This window comes from Balaenoptera borealis (genome assembly GCF_965194805.1).
Source record: "Balaenoptera borealis genome assembly, chromosome: 1".
In the NCBI taxonomy this organism is placed as follows: domain Eukaryota; kingdom Metazoa; phylum Chordata; class Mammalia; order Artiodactyla; family Balaenopteridae; genus Balaenoptera; species Balaenoptera borealis.
Window position 1 is genome coordinate 41,942,710 of NC_138860.1, and position 20,425 is coordinate 41,963,134.

The 20,425-nt window shown below is 35.7% G+C and overlaps 1 protein-coding gene across 8 annotated transcripts in view; it reads left to right on the top strand.

Moving 5' to 3' along the window:
- RPS6KC1 (ribosomal protein S6 kinase C1) overlaps window positions 1-20,425 on the top strand; it is a 243,669-nt gene that overhangs the window by 172,366 nt on the left and 50,878 nt on the right. For 7 of the 8 annotated variants that reach the window (XM_082399676.1, XM_082399677.1, XM_082399675.1 and 4 more), the window contains 4 exons: window positions 190-237; window positions 1,457-1,589; window positions 11,237-12,832; window positions 13,104-13,193. In XM_082399676.1, coding sequence (XP_082255802.1) covers window positions 190-237; window positions 1,457-1,589; window positions 11,237-12,832; window positions 13,104-13,193 — 1,867 coding nt within the window. The remainder of the gene's footprint in view (window positions 1-189; window positions 238-1,456; window positions 1,590-11,236; window positions 12,833-13,103; window positions 13,194-20,425) is intronic. The other variant, XM_082399682.1, reaches the window with a different exon arrangement.

Below are 20,425 nucleotides of genomic sequence, written 5' to 3' on the forward strand. Positions count from 1 at the left end.
ACACTTTTAGATAAGACTGTTTTAATCCTGTGATTTGGCGACTTAAAAAAAAAATCTATTCGGAAATTAACAATTTTGGCAGAGTCAATTTCAGCACTTCCCCCAAACCTTTAAAGTATAGTTTCAAAAAGTTATGAGTTCATGTTTCATTGTATTGTAAAGAGATTATTACTTATGTCTTTTATGTAGGTTTTACTTGTAATGGACACAAGGACAGAACAAACATTCATTCTAAAAGTAAGTAGAATTTTTCTGTTTAATGAATTTAGAAATTTATTTTCAAACTATGCTTCTGAAAGAAAATATTTAATTTTTTTCTGGGTGTTTGAATGTTCTTTTATGTTTGCAGTGATCTGTATTTTACTTTGTGTCCTTCCATCACAGTGGATAAATACTCTATAGCATACATTTAAAAAGAGGCTTAGGTTATAGAGTATGGAGGAAATAATTTGGATAAGTTGAAGACTCATTTTATGCTGTTTAAATGTATAGTGTATAATTTAAATACACCTCTAGTACATTTTGCATAGTATGTGAAGACCACACGCAATCATACCTTTGATTATGATTATAGTTCCTAAGAGCTGAAATTTTGCCTTAAAGTCTTTGTTGCAGGTATTTGGGAAAGTGTTATCTACATCCCTGGCCCTGTCTTTTTTCTAAATTCAATTTTGATTCTCTGTATTACTCAATTTGTAATTAAATGAATACAGGAAGAAAACCCCCTCAATTTTGTAATTTCAAAATCATATTTGAAGTGGATTGTGATAGTACATATTCTAAAAGTATCCTAATTTAAGCATTTCCACAGCATCCAGAATTAATGAATTTCAGATTAGTTTTATATTTTTCTGATATTTTTTCTTTTACTTATCAGCATGGCAGTTGGTCACATTGACATATACTGAAATAAATTTATTTTTATGAGTATACTTTATCACTGGCATTTTCTCAGATTTTTAAACCAGGATATGACAGCAGAAACTACACATACCTTGTTCCTTTGGAGAAAACTTAAAATGATCTTTGTACTTTTTTGGAATAGAATTTTAAAACTGCCCGTTTAATCTAGGATTGCCTTTTGTGTCTCAGGAATTTGAATTGATCTCACGATGTCTCCTGCTTTAAAGATATACATAAGTAAAATAAAACTTAAGAAAAGGTCATAGAGAAATAACTGTGTGTCATCCTGATGACTTAGTTTGAGAGCATCTCTAATAAAAACACTGACCCACGTAATTGATTTTAATGGCAGCTTTGTGGCATCTTCCGTTCTCTGGATTCACGCCAGATGCCATCAGCAGAGCCTCCAGGGACTGAGGGGCATAGAGCAGCAGATGAGTGGTTTCTCTGAAGCCCAGGGTAACTCGGATAGATTAGTTTGGTTGATAAACACAGAGCACAGCAGGCTCCAAAGGCAACGGAGGGTACAACTGACCTTTTTGTTCTCTGTCAGGGTCTAAGGAAAAGCAGTGAATACAGCAGGAACAGAAAGACCATCATCCCCCGCTGTGTGCCCAACATGGTGTGTCTGCACAAGTACATCATTTCTGAGGAGTCGGTATTTCTTGTGCTGCAGCATGCGGAAGGTTGGTTTGTAGTTTAAATTGTTTGTGGAGTGAAGAATGTCACCTGCTTAGCTTTTTAGTTTCTATAATGTCCTTCTTACTTCTGTCATTACTTGAGCGGATAAAACATAGGAAACACGTGTGAGAAATTGTTTCCTTATTCCTCTGCTCTCCCTCCCTAGTTGGAGTTGTGAGGGAGAATGAAAGCCCAGGCGAGAAGCAGATTTCATTTGAACTGTAGTAACATTCTTAGATATACTTAACTACTTACTCACTCCTAGGATTGGTCCAATATGATGAGAACTTTAATGCGAATGTGTGCTAAGAGAACTAAGTTTTATTTTAGGGATTTCTCTTGTTTTCTGCTGAGAAGATACACTAATGTTAGATGACAAAATGAAGAGCATCCCCTGAAGAATTAATTAATTACCTCCTTTTTTAGAAGGCATAGGTATTTGCTTAACATTTGACATTACCTAGTTATTCTGATCTGGGTTTTTACGAATACAGCCATTGGCATCACATATGGGTACAAAGCAAAGGCACAGTGCTCTGCCTTCAAACTGTGAAATTTCAGCTCTTAGTAAAGGGAACAGGTGGCAAAAAAATACTATATATTGGTTTGTTTTTGCCCTTTAACACCTAAATTTAAATACATAGTCTTTTATGTAGAATGAACACAGCATATAAATATTAATCCACAAAATAAATATTGCCTTTTGGCTTTTGAGAGGTGTTCTTAAAATAGTAAAGAAAATTAAATTATTTTCCGTATTTCATGAAGGTGTTGTTATTATTTTAACATTACTGAGAATAAAGAACTACTGTGCTTTAGTAACAGGCATAACATTTGAATTGAATGCATTTTCCCAGGAAAATGAGTCATTGCTTTGTGGAATGAGGTCTCGTATGATAACTAATGTAAGATTTTTGGCGGGGGCAATAAACTATTAATATTGTTTATTATGAAGTACAGCACAAGATGACTACAGATGGAGGGAAGACCTCCATATGTAGTATTTGATAGGAAATTCAGAAGGGGCTCCATGGTCTCTCAGGTATTAAGAGAGTTAATTGCGTGTGTGAATTGGATAACTAATTCACCTTTGTTCAGATATTATAGACAGCTTTTATCCGAGGATACCAGTGCATTACAGACATTATTGAATTAGAGGTCATGTCATCTGATAGCGAAATACAGCCACCTCTGGTGTGGAACAAAATAACTTGCGTAGTAATAATCCATAATAATTTAGAACAAGGTCAGTAGGATGAATGTAATTATAGTCAATATTCTATTACCCAGTGTGGATTACTCATGTTGGAGATTATCTGTGGCAAATTTTCAATCCTAGTGTACCTCTGCTATTTGCAGCTTCTTCTTCCTGTTTTTCCTTTTCCTTCTCCAAATACAATACTTCATTTTTTCTTGGGCCATCTTCTCACCTTCTCTTATACTTCCCAAAGCTGATATTTCAACTGATATTACTTTGCTACTATAGAAAATGTTTATAATATGCTTTAAAGCCATAGACATGTGGCTTTCAAATTTTCCACTGTTTTAGATTATCTTTACCAAGTCTCTTTCCTTTATTGTTGACCATGCCTGACTTTGAATGGTTACGTGACCATAGAATTTGTCCTGGATTATTTAAACTTGGGGGGGTGGGCAGGAATATCTTTTGACTACTCATTTCAGGTGTTTATTGTTTAATTTTAAGAAGATTTTATAATACAAATATATTGGATTATGGTGTAAATAGGGACTCTGGATTCATTAAATATTCAGCAAATTTATTGAGCATGTACTATCTATTAGGCTTTCTTTTAGGTGAACAAAACAGGAAAAGAGTCTGACTTTTTGAAACTTACATTCTTCTTGTGGAGAGTCAAACAGAAAAACAAAAGCGTGATAATATTGGCTAATAATAGGGACCATACTCATCTTTAACACAGAGAGCTCTAATCGAGAATGACTGGGGGACTACTTTAGACTAGTCAAGGAAGCCTGCTCTAAGAAGGTGACATTTAAGAGGAGTTCTGAATGACAAAAGAAATAACCGTTTGGATGTAAGGGGGAAACCCATTCTAGGTATAGGGATCAGTGTAAGAAATCGAAGGCAAAAAGAAACTTGCAATGTTTGATGAACAAGAAAGGAGACCATTCAGTTGGAGTCTGGTAGGTGAAGGCAGTGGTGGTAGATGAAGCTATTGGAGAAGCAGGCAGGAGCATGGTAAGGGCTTTGGCTTTCATTCAAGTGCATTGGGAGACCATTGGACATTTTAAGCAGTGACGATGTCTGATCTACATTTAAGAAAATCACTCTGACTGTTGTATGTGGAATGGATTATAGAAAGGCAAGAGGAGAAGCAATGAAGGGTAATAAAGTAGTCTGGGCAAGAGATGATGATGGCATGGCCTTCTGGGTTACTTGTGGAGTTGCTCTGAGGGTAGTCAGTGGGACCTGGGATGGATTTGAAGTTAGGGAGAGAAGAATCTAGGATAATTTCCTGGATTTGGCATGAGCAGTCAAGTGAACTGGCTGATGGACAGTGTGTTATCTTTTTACATGTCAGTGGTACTTTCTTTGTTACCTCTGTGAATTAGGAGGTTGTGCATATATCATAAAAACATCACTTTCATATACGTGAATAGCTATTACTGAAAAAGTAAACACTGAAGAATTGTTTTCTCCATAATATGAATCCTTGAATATTTATGATTTGGGCTTTAACTTCCCTTTGCTTAACAGAACTCTTCATGATTCACATGAGTCTCTTGGACTAATTTTCGTAACATTTTTAATTCATTCATTTAGAAATATATGGAGTGCTCTCTGGGATACAGGCTTAGTTCTAACATGGCAGTGAGCAAAATAAAGACTCTGCCCACATGGAGCTTGCAGTATAGAGGCAGAACAGACAATAAGCAAATATATAAGTAAATATATGAGGGAATGCCAGAAGGGTGAGTTGGGGGTTGTTATTTTATATAGAGTGGTCTACCTTATTAAGAAGGAGACATTTGGCCAATGACCTGAGGGAAATGAGAGAGGGAGCAGATGTGGACATGGGAGGGAAGAGTATCTTGGCAAGAGGGAACAAGTACATAGGCCTGGAGGCAAGAGTGTATTTGCTGTACAAGAAACAGCAAGGTCAAGTGTGGCTGGAGCAGAATGGGAAGAGTGGTGGGAAATGGTATCAGAGAAGTGGGGAGGCAGGTGGGCAGATCTGGCGTGGTCTTCTAGGCCACTTTAAGAACATAGTTTTTATTCTGAATGGATAGGAAGACCCTGGGGGATATTGAGCAGAGTAGTGGCAAGGTAGGGATTACTCTGGTTGCTTGGTGGGAAATAGAATCTAGGAGGGCAAAGGCAAAAGCAGAGAGATCAGTTTGGAGGTTGTTGCAGCACTCCAGGTGAAATCGACGCTGGCTTCCACAAAGCATTAGTGGTGGAGGTGGTGAGAAATGCTTATTAGATTCTGAATGCATTCTGAAGGTAGAACTGACATGATTCTGCCTTGTATGACTCCATGGTTTTGGGCTTAAATAACTGAAAGAATGGTTTCCATTTACTAAGATGAGGAAAACTGTGGGAGGAGTAGATTTAGAGGGAAAAACCAGAGATTCATTGTTGGACATGTGAGTTTGAGATGCTTATTAAATTTCCAGGTGGTGTCGAGTAGGCAGTTGGATATGCCAGACAGGATTTTAGGAGAGAGGTTTAAAATGTTTATTGTTCCTATTAATGGATTTCTTATTTTAACTCTGTTTGAAGAAGAAAAGGTAGGAGAAACAAATGTATTCAGTCAATATGTGCTATGTGTGTTATTAAAACTTTAAGTTCCTAAGATTAAGGATTATGATTCATCATATATATATATATATATATATATATATATATACATATACATATACATATACATATATATATATCCCAGCATTTATAGGAATGCTTGGTACATAGAAGGTGCTCAGTGTATAATTGCTCAATACTGACTAAGAAAAGATGAATGACTAGGTTACAAGAAAGTGATTGGAAAAGCTTCCAAGCAGATGGGTGGGGGATGGGAAAGAGTTTCTCCTCAAGTTAAGAGGGGACCAAAGGGATGAAATGATTCTCTTTTTATTAACTAGTTTTAAAAAAAAATTATAAAACTAATATAGAAAGAAATTCATACTAGATGGAAGTATATAAAGTAGAAATAAAAATTCTTCCTCGTTATTCACTTTAATGCCCATTTCTATTCTCTAGAAATAGGGTGAACGTTTCCAGAAATTTCCTGTGTATATAAACATATACTTCTCCCCCATACCTGTCTGATTTTTTTTAAAAATATTTATTTATTTTTATTTATTTGGTTGCGTGGGGTCTTAGCTGCGGCAGGCAGACTCCTTAGTTGCAGCATGCAGGCTCCTTAGTAGCAGCTCCAGGGCTCCTTAGTTGCAGTTTGCCAGCTCCTTAGTTGCGTTGTGTGGGCTCCTTAGTTGTGGCACATGAACCCTCAGCCGCGGCACGCACATCGGATCTAGTTCCCTGACCAGCGATCGAACTGGCGCCCCCTGCATTGGGAGCACGGAGTCCTATCCACTGTGCCACCAGGAACGTCCCTGATTTTTAAAAGCATAAATGGATTTTACATATTGTTCTGTAGCTTGCTTTTCCCCCCACCCTAACAGTGTACTTTGGACATCTTTCCTTATCAGTACATATAGGTGTCCACTGAGAGAGGCGGTATAGTACAGTGATTAAAAAGAAGGCTCTTAGGGCTTCCCTGGTAACGCAGTGGTTAAGAATTCACCTGCCAGTGCTGGGGATATGGGTTCGAGCCCTGGTCCGGGAAGATCCCACATGCCGCGGAGTAACTAAACCCGTGCGCCACTACTACTGAAGCCCGCATGCCTAGAGCCTGTGCTCCGCAACAAGAGAAGCCACGGCAATGAGAAACCCATGCACCGCAACGAAGAGTAGCCCCTGCTCGCACAGCTAGAGAAAGCCCGTGCACAGCAACAACGAAGACCCAATGCAGCCAAAAATAAATAAATAATTAAATAAAAATTAAGGGGAAAAAAAAGAAGGATCTTAGAGCCAGACTATGTTAGCTTGAAGGCTGGCTCACAATTTACTAGTTGTGTGACCTTGGGCAAATTATTTAGCCTTTCTATACCTCTGTTTCCTTATTTGTAAAACAGGGATAATAAGAAGTACATAATAATTATGTAATTAACTGTAATAATTACATAGGGTAGATGTGAGGGTAGACGTGAAGATTAAATAGTTGGTATATGTAAAGCAGTTATAATAGTGCCTAGTACATGGTAAACACTAAGTGTTTGCAATATTTCTGTTTGTTTATTTTTGAATAGATACAAGGTATTTGGTTGTGCAGATTTACCATAATTGATTTAAGTAGTCCCCTGTCTACTATTGTTTAAATTGTTTCCAGTACTTGTCCCTATATATGTACATTTTTGTTTTATTTTGTTTTGTTTTGAGAATTATTTGTAAGACAAATTTCTTGAAGTAGAATTGCTGGGTCAAAAGATGATTTTTGATCATGGGTCCATCAATATTTTATCATATGTATTAAATTAAAATTCCAGTTCTGGTCAAGTAAATTGAAAAAATTTTCTTTGTAATCCTGCAGAAAACCAATAGATGAAAATCTAAAGAGAGACAAAAAGAGTTTTTATTAAACCTTATGGATTGCTATTTTCATAGCTTAAAGTAGCTAATATATGCAATTTTATGTGCTTCAACAGGGCTTAGAAAAGTGTCATTTATATTCTTAGAGTATTAAAAATTATAAATATTTTAGATATTTTCTATTTATATTTTGTGATTTAGCAATAACAGGAATTTTTTAGGTTAATATTATTAATGTTACAATAATAATGTTGACATTTGTGTAAGTTTGTGTATTAGGCCTGATCTTAACTCTGTAGAAAGTAGAACTCAGCTTCTGTGGAAAGAAACTTCATGGGAATTTTGTATTTTTGTAAGTTATGTGGTTTTCATGATTTTGTAATTGAAAAAAGTATATCACAGGACCAAATTTTTGTTTCTATAGCTCCACATTGAGCATTAAATCTAACTTGGCCCCCAAAAAGGAATGGAAAGAGCTAAAACAGTTTTTTTTCCTCTCTTGAAAATGCACAGTTTTTATACTTCACATTAGAGTACTTTTTTAGGCTAGTAACAAATTTCCATAAAGAAAATGCCAACAATTACATTAAAATTTTTTAATCTAATAATGAAAAGAATGGAATTAAATAAGATGCCATGTTTGATTAATCAAATTGGTAAACTTGCTAATATCCAATATAGGTAAGATGCTATGAAGATGGCACTAATACACGTTGCTTGTAGGAGTGGATTCTGGTACAGCTTTTCTATAAAGCAATTTAATGACACATATCAGAAGCATTAAAGATATTTATACTTCCTGACCTAGCACTTTCATTTCTGGTATTGTGTCCTGATGAAATAATCAGAGGTGTTAAGTATTTGTAAGCTAAAGTATACATTATTTTAATTCTAATAGTAAAAGACTAGAAGCAACTTAGATGTTCAACAATAGAGGAACATTTAAACACACCATATCTATCTATCTTATGGATATGCTTTATAGCCTTTCAAGTTCATATTCTCATGAAATTAGAAAATGTTTTGTTTTGTTTTTTAAAATCACTCCACTTCAGTTTGTTTATTTATTTATTTATTTATTTATTTACTTATTTATGGCTGTGTTGGGTCTTCGTTTCTGTGCGAGGGCTTTCTCCAGTTGCGGCAAGCAGGGTCCACTCTTCATCGCAGTGCGCGGGCCTCTCATTATCGCGGCCTCTCTTGTTGCGGAGCACAGGCTCCAGACGCGCAGGCTCAGTAATTGTGGCTCACGGACCCAGTTGCTCCGTGGCATGTGGGATCCTCCGAGACCAGGGCTCGAACCCATGTCCCCTGCATTAGCAGGCAGATTCTCAACCACTGCGCCACCAGGGAAGCCCTAGAAAATGTTTATGATAAGATGTTAGTTGTGAAAAGTCAGAAGATAAATAGTCTAATGGTTAATAGTGTTTATGGGTGATATATATATTCTGATTTTTTTGCTGTTCTGTGTCCTTTTCTATATTAAATTTTAAAAAAATAATAGAACCATGTATCTGTTTTAGAATAAGAAGAAAGTATGACCAAAAATAATGACATTTTTAATTTGCATAAACTTTTCCTTGAAAGGTTTTCAAAAAATTTGTAAAGATGTCATCTTTTTATAATTCAATTTAATAAATATTTAATTCCTATTATTTTACATGCTAGACAGAATCCTCTCCTTGCAGTTATGAAGACCCTGCAGTATGGTAAAAGACCTAATGAAAGCATAAAAGTAATATTAGTATGAAATAGAATGTTGTAAATGTCATAAGAGGGATGAAGTGATACAGAGGATTCTTGAGAAGATAGGAGTTGTATACAGTGAGGGTATGTAAAAAAAACTGATAAAAGAAAACAAATTCTGAAGGACCTTCAAGAATGGGTAGGATTTTGGCAAGCAGATATTGGCGAAACTAATAAGAAAGACAATTCTAAGTGGTAGGTATAGTTTGAGCAAAAGCCCAGCATGGGTTATATGTGGAGAAATTCTATTCAGGTGAAATGTGTGATGAGTTGAGGGAGAGGAACAAATTATGGGTTGATACTGTATTACTAAGGGTCCAAATGCCTATATGGAGTTGGTGCATTGTTCAATAGGTGGGCGGGGTGGGGGTAGGGTTTGGGTTCTTGGAGAAATGACATGATAAGATCTGTGCTAAAATGGAAGATTACTTGGGCAGCAGTTAGTATGATAGAGTGATACAGGAAGGACTGAAAGTACTGGTCTAGTTGTATCTATAACGTTATTCCAAGAAACACAGAGTGGTCAAAGGAATTAAAAGAAGAGGAAGACTGTGGGAAACATGGGTAGATCTTATAGGACTTGGAAACTTGTCAGATATAGGAAGAACAAAGGAGAGAAAATAGTCCAAGTTTTTGTGCCTCAGTAGCTCTGAATTCAGAAAGAAGAAGTGATTTGGGGAGCAAAAATAAAGAATTTTAGCACATTCAATTTTAGATTTGAGCAGCTCATCCAGGTTGAATTAGCCTAAGAATGAATGCAACTTTTCTTAGAACTTTACTAGGTGTTGTTCCTTGCTGATCACTGGAACTTTACAGCTATAGATAGTGTCTCCTTTGTGATGGAGTATCCCATTCTGATAAGTTATGATTTGAGTTAACAAGCATTGAGTGAATGCCTATCATGTCCTGCACACTGTATAGGCAGTAGATACATAAAGATGAAAAAGACTTAGTCCTGTCCTCACAGTAGGACAGTTGAACAATATACATCATTTTATTTGGACTGCATACAAGAACCCCAGCTTCAGGGCAGGCATTACTGTTAGTGTGCCACAATGGAGGTATTTGTGATAAGAGGAATGTGGTTATTGTTGTCAAAAGAATCAAAAAAGATGGAATCGATGCATAGCTTCTTTTGTGTGTGAGTGAGTGAATTTCAAAGCCATATATGAATCTTTAAACTTTAGTTTGAATATGGAGAAATATGAGATACTGAGTATAAGCTAGTGATGACAGAAAGTTAGCTAAGAAGAAGCAAGAGGGAAGTTAAACACCACAATGTTCTATACCACTAATTATTATCAAAATGGGATAAGATTGTTAACTAGATCACTGATAGAAGAAGATGTCTGAGTATCCTAGGATTAATATTATGCAGTTACCCTTTATAGCATTAGTCTATGCTGGGCACAGTATTGGGCGCTTTATGTATTTATTGAGTTCCTCTAAATGAAATGAAATGCCAAGGAGAGAAAGATATTTTGGATGCTTCCATTGACCTTTTTACACATATAATTGACTGTCAGTGATTATTTCCCCTAAGATTTAGTTCTCCTTGGTATATGATGTTTAATAATGACATTTAAAAATGTGCTGGAAAAAATTGCTTTCTCCTTATTAGTACAGGGTTTCATTTTTGATGTATTATTTCCTATTTTGGGGAGTAATAGTTATGTCTTTACAAAGTATGCTCCCACAATTACTGTTTTTAAGATTTCTGAATCAAATTTAATTATTCTTATTTTTTTTTTTGTAATACTGTTTCTAGTCAGTAGAGCTTCGGTGGCCATGCTTGAAAAAATTATTAATAAACAGAGCAGAACATAGACTTTTCTAGAGTAAATTATGTTTAACTTTAAAGTAGAATTTTAGCTGTGAAATTTCATATTAGTATTTGTTATAACCAATTTCTCTTCAAAGGAAGAAATAGGTTGTCATTTTAAAAATAATTGATATTAGGAGATATGCTTGAAACTGTACTCACCAGTCAGCAATAATAAGAAAGCATTTTATTTAGTTATTTAGTTTCTTTTTTTAATTGCAAAAATTTTATTTAGACTCTTTGTTGTCGTGAATCCCAAATCCAAGCTCGCCTATTCTTCAAGAAGGCATTTTATTAAATTGCTTCTTACAGCATACTTGACATTAATGGGTATCATTGACTTGCTTTTGACTGATTATTAGAATACTTTTTTTTTTTATAATGGCTTCAATAAATAACCATTAATTTGGTGTTCTTAATTTTTTTTTGTTTTTGGTTATGCTTATTCACAGGTGGCAAACTCTGGTCATATATCAGTAAGTTTCTAAACAGAAGTCCTGAAGAAAGCTTTGACATCGAAGCAGTGAAAAAATCTTCACTTGCTAAAGTTCAGCTGCAACAGCCAACATCTAGTCCTCAGGACAGCAGCAGCTTTGAATCCAGAGAAAGTGATGGTGGAGCCATGCTTAAAGTTCTGCCTTTGAAGACCAGTCTTACTCCAAGCTCTCAAGATGATAGCAACCAAGATGATGATGGGCAAGACAGCTCTCCAAAATGGCCAGATTCTGGCTCAAGTTCAGAAGAAGAATGTACTACTAGTTATTTAACATTATGCAATGAATATGGGCAAGAAAAGATTGAACCAGGGTCTTTGAATGAGGAGCCTTTCATAAAGACTGAAAGGAATGATGTTGATACCAAAGCTATAGAAAACTTCCCAGCCCACCTTGCTGCTGACAGTGAGAGCCCCAGCACACAGCTGACAGCCCACGAGCTGAAGTTCTTTCCTGAGGATGATGGCCTGGAAGCAGTTAGTTCTCCAAGAACATCAGATTCCCTCAGTAGATCTAAAAACAGCCCCATGGAATTCTTTAGAATAGATAGTAAGGATAGCACTAGTGAACTCTTAGGACTTGATTTTGGAGAAAAACTGTATAGTCTAAAGTCAGAACCTTTGAAACCATTCTTCACTCTTTCTGATGGAGACAGCACTTCCAGGAGTTTTAGTACTAGTGAAAGCAAGGTAGAGTTTATAGCTCATGACACCATTAGCAGGGGCTCAGATGACTCAGTCCCGGTTATTTCTTTTAAAGATGCTGCTTTTGATGATGTCAGTGGTACTGATGAAGGAAGGCCTGATCTTCTTGTAAATCTACCTGGTGAATTGGAGCCAATGAAAGATGGTGCAGCAATGGGACCTACTAAGTTCACACAGACTAATATAGGCATAATAGAAAGTAAACTGTTGGAAACCCCTGATGTTTTATGCCTCAGGCTTAGTACTGAACAGTGCCAAGCACGTGAAGAAAAAGGCACAGAGGAACTGAGTGATCCCTGTGGGCCTAAATCCCATAGTATCACAGAGAAACACTACGCACAGGGAGATCTTGGGATGTTATTTGTAGCAGCTGATGATCATAGTAATGCGGGAGACATGTCTTTGTTACACAGTTCAGATCCTAAGTTTCAAGGACTTAGCTTGGTTGCATCGGCATTAACAACAAACAACGCAAAAGAAAGCTTATTCCATATTTCTGACCCACTCTCAGGTGCTAATGAATATAACGTAAATACAGACACTTTAAAAACCGAAGAAGTATTGCTGTTTACAGATCAAACTGATGATTTGGCTAAAGAGGAGCCGACTGTATTTCAGAGAGACTCTGAGACTAAGGCAGAGAGTGGGTTAGCACTAGAAGGAGACAAGGAAATACATCAGATTTTTGAGGACCTTGATAAAAAATTAGCACTAAACTCCAGGTTTTACATCCCAGAGGGCTGTATTCAAAGATGGGCAGCTGAAATGGTGGTAGCCCTTGATGCTTTACATAGAGAGGGAATTGTGTGCCGCGATTTGAACCCAAACAACATCTTATTGAATGATAGAGGTCAGGAACTTTTGCAAATGCATTTCTTTTTATTCGCTGTTGCTTCCAATTAACTGAGTAGGCGTTTTATCTTGTAATTAGTATCTTCATTTCCTGTCTAGAGCTTCATTATCAGTGCAGCAAATTCACCCCCAGTAATAGCTTCTAGTACTTAATGATGCCATTATTCTTAATGATACTGTTTTTAGCTACAAAAGGAGTAATTACAGTTCACTTCTGCAGAAAATGGAAGAGAAAAATGTTTTGATTTCTCCTGTCGTTTTGTTTTTAGGACACATTCAGCTAACGTATTTTAGCAGGTGGAGTGAGGTTGAAGATTCCTGTGACAGCGATGCCATAGAGAGAATGTACTGTGCCCCAGGTTAGAGCAATCTCCTAAAATGTTTCACTTGGAAAAGTAGTTTGGCAGCTCTCATTTCTTTATTGAAGTTGTATTTTCACTAGCAGTTGACAATATGTTGGATTTGGTTATCTCTTTAACCCTTTACAAAAGATAATTTGGGGGATAAAATCATTATATAATCCATAGTATATGTGTGTATGTATATTTGTTACTATATGATGTTAAATGGGTTTATACTTCTCTTAGAACTGGCCATGAATTCGTAGAAATGTCAACTTCTTAGTGTTTAAAAGGACCTTTAAGTATCCTCTTTAATTGGATGATTTTTTTTTTAATTTTAGAATTTTATTTTTTTATACAGCAGGTTCTTATTAGTTATCCATTTTATACATATTAGTGTATACATGTCAATCCCAGTCTTCCAATTCATCACACCACCACCCCCGCCACTTTCCCCCCTTGGTGTCCATACGTTTGTTCTCTACATCTGTGTCTCTACTTCTGCCCTGCAAACCGGTTCATCTGTACCATTTTTCTAGATTCCACATATATGCGTTAATATACAATATTTGTTTTTCTCTTTCTGACTTACTTCACTCTGTATGACAGTCTCTAGATCCATCCACGTCTCTACAAATGACCCAATTTCGTTCCTTTTTATGGCTGAGTAATATTCCATTGTATATATGTACCACATCTTCTTTATCCATTCATAGTCACAGAGGACTGTCTACTTACTTACTTATTTATTTAATTTTTGGCTGAGTTGGGTCTTTGTTGCTGTGCTCAGGCTTTCTCTAGTTGCGGCGAGCGGGGGCTACTGTTCGTTGTGGTGCGCGGGCTTCTCATTGTGGTGGCTTCTCTTGTTGCGGAGCACGGGCTCTAGGCACGTGGGCTTCAGTAATTGTGGTGCACAGGCTCAGTAGTTGTGGCACACAGGCTTAGTTGCTCCATGGCATGTGGGATCTTCCCAGACCAGGGCTGGAACCCCTGTCCCCTGCATTGGCAGGCAGATTCTTAACCACTGCGCCACTAGGGAAGCCCAGTAAATGGATGATTTTTAAGATGTGAGAGGCAGATGGCTAAAAGAGTAAAATTCCTAAGGCTAAAAATGGATAAAATTTGAAATAAAAAAAAATGCAATGTTGTGACTTCAGTGATGCGCCATCCTGGCATTTTAGAGCAGATTTTAAAGAGTTCTTTCCATATTTGAGAAATTTTAGGAAGCATATTCTTCTTGTTTAGAAATAACCAAATATTTGACACAACAGGTTCTCTTACTTTTACTGTATTGTCTTTGTTTTTTTAAATTAGAGATTTATTTCTGGGGGTGTTAGATCCTTTGCTGATAATTATAGGTCTCTTAAGCATATGAATTGGATTTTAGTTAGTTTCTGTCTGTCATCAGTGCAGATGGGGCTGTGTTTGAATCCAAAGTTTGTTCACCTTTTGCCTAGCATTCAGCCTCTTTGAATGGCCAAAGTTGCTTCACTTGTCACCCTCTGGCTTTCAGAGGAGGTTCAAGCTGATTGTATTGACATGATACGCTTAGTTGTTGATTAATACAGTATTTAATGCTTACTAGCAAACCAGCGTTATTATTGATGCTAACATTGTTTCCCTGCATAATGGGAAATAATTATAATTAGGATGCAAAGAGCTATATTGTTTTTAGTTACAATTTTCATTGTTAAGAATTATTTCTGTATTGAGAAATAGCACAGTTTTTCAATCTGCAAAGCAAATATACTAAAACTATTTTCTGAAAACAATGATTTAGATTTTCTTCTTACTGTTATACTCTTTTCTTTCCTCTTTCGTCCCCCAAATTAGGATTGTTTGATTTTATTTCTTCCTAGGGGTGATAGAGCATGCCTACATTTTTTTCTTTCTCAAATAGATAATATTATGCTGGCTTTTGAAATCTTATTAGTATGATTTAGTTAATGGGATAACAAAAAAATTTCATAGTGAAATCACTTTATTATGGTTATCTGGTTTATTTTTTAACAGACCCTTCCCCTTTCTAATTTGATTATAAATTACATTTTAGGTACCAATGTATGTAAATAAGTATATGTTAATTATAATAAATTTCAGGGTTTTAGGATCAAAATTAAATCTGGGAGTTCTTTTAAGTAAAACCTGTTAGATCCTGAAGTCAAGTGCAGTATAAACCTCACATCAAAACCAAATGTTTATGGGGCAGTTTAATGTTTATAACTGACTCTTTTTTTTCCTATTTTTCTTCTTAGTTTCTTGTTGAAAACTATCTGTAAGGTTGTACTTTGGCTTTCTAGCAGATTATTTTTCTTCAAACTATAGGCATGTTCACTTTAACGTTCATAGCATGTTGACCTCCTGAGAATTTTAATATATGTGGAATAAAACCATACTACATACATCAGCAAATACATACTTTCAACTCTGTGTGCTGAAATACAGTTTTGTGTACTGAATTTAATAGTGATCAGTTTCCAAGTTCTAATTTTTAAGCTTTTTCCCAGAAATCACAATTCTCATAGTTTACCAGCAGGTGGCAGTCTACCATTAATGGATTTTTGCTGTCATCATCCAGGTTGTCCTTCACTAACATTTGCAAAAAGCTGTAGTCTGAAGAAGGGCTTTGTTTTAATTATTTGCATAAAAGAATTGTACTTTCAAGCTTTGTGAGTTACAAAAGTGTTCTAGTATTATGGCATACATTGAACAATGTGGGAAGTCTCTCCATTCCTTGGGCCTATTAATTTGTTTTATCAACAGTATAAAACTCAATCAGTAATGACCTTAATTGAAAAGTGATGCTGGTGTTCTAATTTAGATGGTCTTAAACCTAGAGTTGCAGAACTCAGTTAAGTGTGTGTACTCCTGCCCATTGCTTATAATGCAAAGGGAATTGGAACAAAAATTTGTGAATTACTGTTTGTTTCAAAACTGAACAGCAGTGCTACTGATAAAAATAAAAGTAGACTTTGCTCCTCTTCTCAAAGGGGTGGGAACAATGATAAGAAGCTAATGTTTCAATGCTTAAAAATCACAAATCAATGAACACACGGGGACATAGAGTACTAAGTCATCTTTTGATCTGTCCTTTGCAATACTGAGGGTTGAAGTAATTCTCCTCCCACATCCCCTTGCCCTCCTGTTTCCCAACTCTAACCTTAGTATTTTTGTCCAAGTAACTGTTAAGCAGCTGATGTTTGGTTAGAAAGTAAAGTTGTCACAAGATTATGATGAGAACGATTCACTTCTGTTTGAACAGCATGCAACCTCTACCCCTACCACGCCTCCCTCCTGGGAATCCTTATCACACATTTGTCCTAAAAACATTATCCACCTGCCCTGTACTTTATAATATCAGCAGTGTATCTTTTTATCTTGTGGATGATGTGCCTTTATATTTTGAGAAAATTTTCCAGTAACAGATTCGATTTACATGGACAGAAACTTGAGCAAATGCCAAACTAGCAGGGGGGCCATTATTCTGCTCTATAAATAAGTTTAAAAAAGAAAACACACACACAGAAACCTGTGAATCAACATGTTTTGGTCTAATTGAGGGGAAAAGCAAGATAGATAAATTTTGAAATGCAAATGATCACCTTCTGTTATTTAAGTGTAGTTTCTGCCAACTTTGCGATCTTAGATTTTAAAAGTCATAGTCATTTCAACGATGTATACTACCAAGGATGTCCGATGTTCACAAGTTTCTACAGTGAAATGAAGAACTTTTTAAAAAAAAGTTGCCACTTTTTTATATTAAGGAAAATAAATCCAACAACAAAAAGACAAAAACCATGGAGCTTTTTCTCTGTCTACATCTGTGAAAAAGCCAGCAAATAAATGGCTGCAGCTGCAGACCCATCAAGAGGGTCTTGAGAATACGAATTCACTGATCAAACCCAGCCCTGTTTTCAAAGTAGAAGCCGTTCCTTTTAGGTTCACTTTGTATCCTTAGGTTATCTAGGATGATTCTCTAGAAAGGTTTTATTTTAAATAAACATCATTCATGGTAAATGGGTCCCTTTCATACCACAGAAACACAGAACGGAGTTCAGGAAAGAAAGACCAAAGAAATAGTCCCCAAAGTGGGAATAGATTATATAGCATGACGATATAAATATAACACTGTCTAGTTTCCGTATGAGGAGAGTTTTAGATATTTTATTAAGAGATGTTTAGACAGATTCTTCTGTTTTTTTGTTATGAGAGATTATAGAATAATCTGGAGAATTATAGAATAACTGGAGTTAATTGGTTATTCTTCTCCAGAGGACTTCCTTGTAGTTACTCTGATTTTACTTCAATTTGTATATACACACAAACACACATGTATTTAGAAGATTTAATGTGCTTTATCATTGGAACTATTAATTTATCATAATATAGAATAAATTTTTTGTTATAGTATTTTAAGTATAAAGGAAAAATAAAATGTCAAGAAAGTATTTATTTTTTCTTTTACCAGTATTTTTTTCTTAGCAGTCTCGTCTCTCATCATAAAAAAGCAGCTAGAAGATAGAACTTATTAAGCACATAAAACACAAAAGACTGGATTTGAAAGTTTAATATGCAATCTAAGACAAGTGAATAAAATTGTTTATATGTTAGTTATTATGCGAACATAATCACTTAAGTTTCCCATTCTAGTCTTAACAAGTTGATATGGTATCCTATGAATGTGTCCTTCACCTTTAGTTTCCACCCGATTATGAGCCTTTATAAATGCTTGAAATTTACATTGATATTTCTCATTGAATACTTTTCACACTTGAGAATTTATAGGTGAATATGTGTGTAAATTGAAGAAGTCCAAAGTGCTTTTTACCGCAGCCCAATCTCCACGCTCCCAGATGTCAAATGACAGCTTTGCTTCCTCTCTTAGGCGATTTCACACTTGGAAACAGCTCACAGCTGATGGTGAAAAGTGAAACATAGAAAAATCATGCTGATAACTGTCTGCAAAATTCAGTTTTAGAGCATAACATTTATTTACTACTACTCTTTGCTCTTCTAGCCTGACTTTATCAAATAATCCATGAATATATTTTTGGGGCATAGTCTCCCCTGCCTTTCTTCATACGCATGCTTTACACACGATTAGTTGCTTTTTAAGCATGGTGCTCTGTGTGATAGTTATGTATTTGATAATTAGATCTAGGACTCAGACCATGGATGGTTTAAAAATACCATGAGGGCGTCGTAAGTTTAAGATTTAGAATGTTACGATGAAATTGAGAATTACCAAAACTCAATATTTTTCTAACATCAGCCATTAACTCATTGCATGACATTGGGCAAGTTATTTAAGACTTTTTAGGCCTTAATTTACCAGTAGTAAAATAGATTTTTAAGAACTTTTTTCTTAACATTTTATTTTGAAAAATTTCAAACATACAGAAAAGTCGGAAGAATTGTACACCCATATTTACCCATCACCTAGATTCTGCAGTTAACGTCCTATAATATTTGCTTTATCATATATCTATCCGAAACAGATTTGTTGAATATTAAGAAGGTCACAGATGTCAAAATTCAAGTCCATCTTATTAAGGGCAAGAACTTTTCTGCCGAGACATAAATACTGATTTCCTGTCTAACATCAGTAAGGTTAAAAAAATTATTTCACTTGGAGGACTTTCTCAGTATTCTCTTTTTACTCATTTATAGTTTGTACATAAAGTATATAATATGGAAACGAGGAATTTATGGAAACTATTTTCATTTGCAGGAAAAAAGCCAAGACAACTTTTGAGTAGGGTGAAATTTAAATGCCAAGATTTTTAACAAACAAAGGTGTTTAAAAGAAGAAAGAATCATTTAGATCTGAGAATTTCTGGGTCCTGGGTAACTTCACCATGCGTGAGGAATCTAATTTTAGGCATGTGAAGTTGTTAGAGAAAGCAAATGAATATAGATGTATATTTTGAAATAATAATGTTATCACCAGGAAATATGGCTACATCCCTGGTTCAGTCTCCCCCCCGCCCACCCCCGCCAAAGGAGAAGGAAGAAAAAGGCAAGAGGGAGCTATAGAAATAATTTTAAAAGAGTGAAATATTTGTGGTTAATATTTAAACGTTATGTTTCAAACAGGAACTGTTTTGTTTGATTTACCCTTAAGCAAAACTTCCAACAGTAGCTCCCATGTACATAGTAAACGTTTTAATGTTTTCCTCGAATGATTAGCAAGTACTTTTAATCTTTTGCCTTTAGTTCCTAATGTTATATAACTAACTCTATGTCTTCTTTGAGAGAACCAGTATCTTTTCAAGTTTGCCATAGAATAGCGGAAATTTTACACTGAGGAAAATTCCCTGCTGCGCTCCACCCCTGTATACTGATGAAGCTTGTGCCATGAGTATATTAGGCTAAGCAAAAAGAGGTTCAAGTCAAGTCTTAACCTTGTCCAGAAGGGCAAGACCCTTCTGATGGAAAGAAGATTAAAGGGTTCCTTTATACATGTTTGAGGGTCTGAAACCTTGGGATCCATCCCTAGGTAGGGTATATCCTGGAGTCCTCACAAACCCCCTAAAAATGGGCCAGTCACCTTCCCCTCTGCATTAAGGTCACTCCATATTGAAATAGACCCATTCTGAAACCATACTTCTCATCAGGCCAGAATGTGATTTGTCTCTAGTGGTGAGAATGAGACAGAGTAATAGAGTATTCAGTCCTTGTTATTTGGCACCTTAGTGAATAACACATTAATTCCTCTCAAGGGAAGAAATTCTTGAGCTGTTAGAACTAGAGAATTGATAAGGGTGAAAGAATTGATACTGTATTTCACCCCTCCTGTATAAAAACAATATCTCTGTACATTTCCTAGTACTACCTGGTATTGGGGAATAGGGGGTTTACTTCAAGCTTTAGATTGTTAAAAGGAAGTTAATTTTAACTTCTTATTTACTCTACATCTTTTTCTTTATGATCTTGGACAAATTTCTTTTTTAGAAGAGGAACACAACATTAGATACTTACTGTTTTAAGTAAGAGCTGCAGTGTAATGCTTCTTAATTTTAAGGTCTAAATGGATTTTTGGCAACTGTTCACTTAATTGGTCTCACCACCATATTATTATAAAGAAGGAAGTGAACTATCTTTTACCTGTGATATTTAACAAAGAAGATGTAATGCTGAGTTCAACATTACGTACCAGAACTATTGGCTAGCTACTTTGACCAAATCATCAGTTTTTATACCATGTAGAATCTTGTCAGTTTGAATCTCCAGGAAGTAACCAGGGCTGA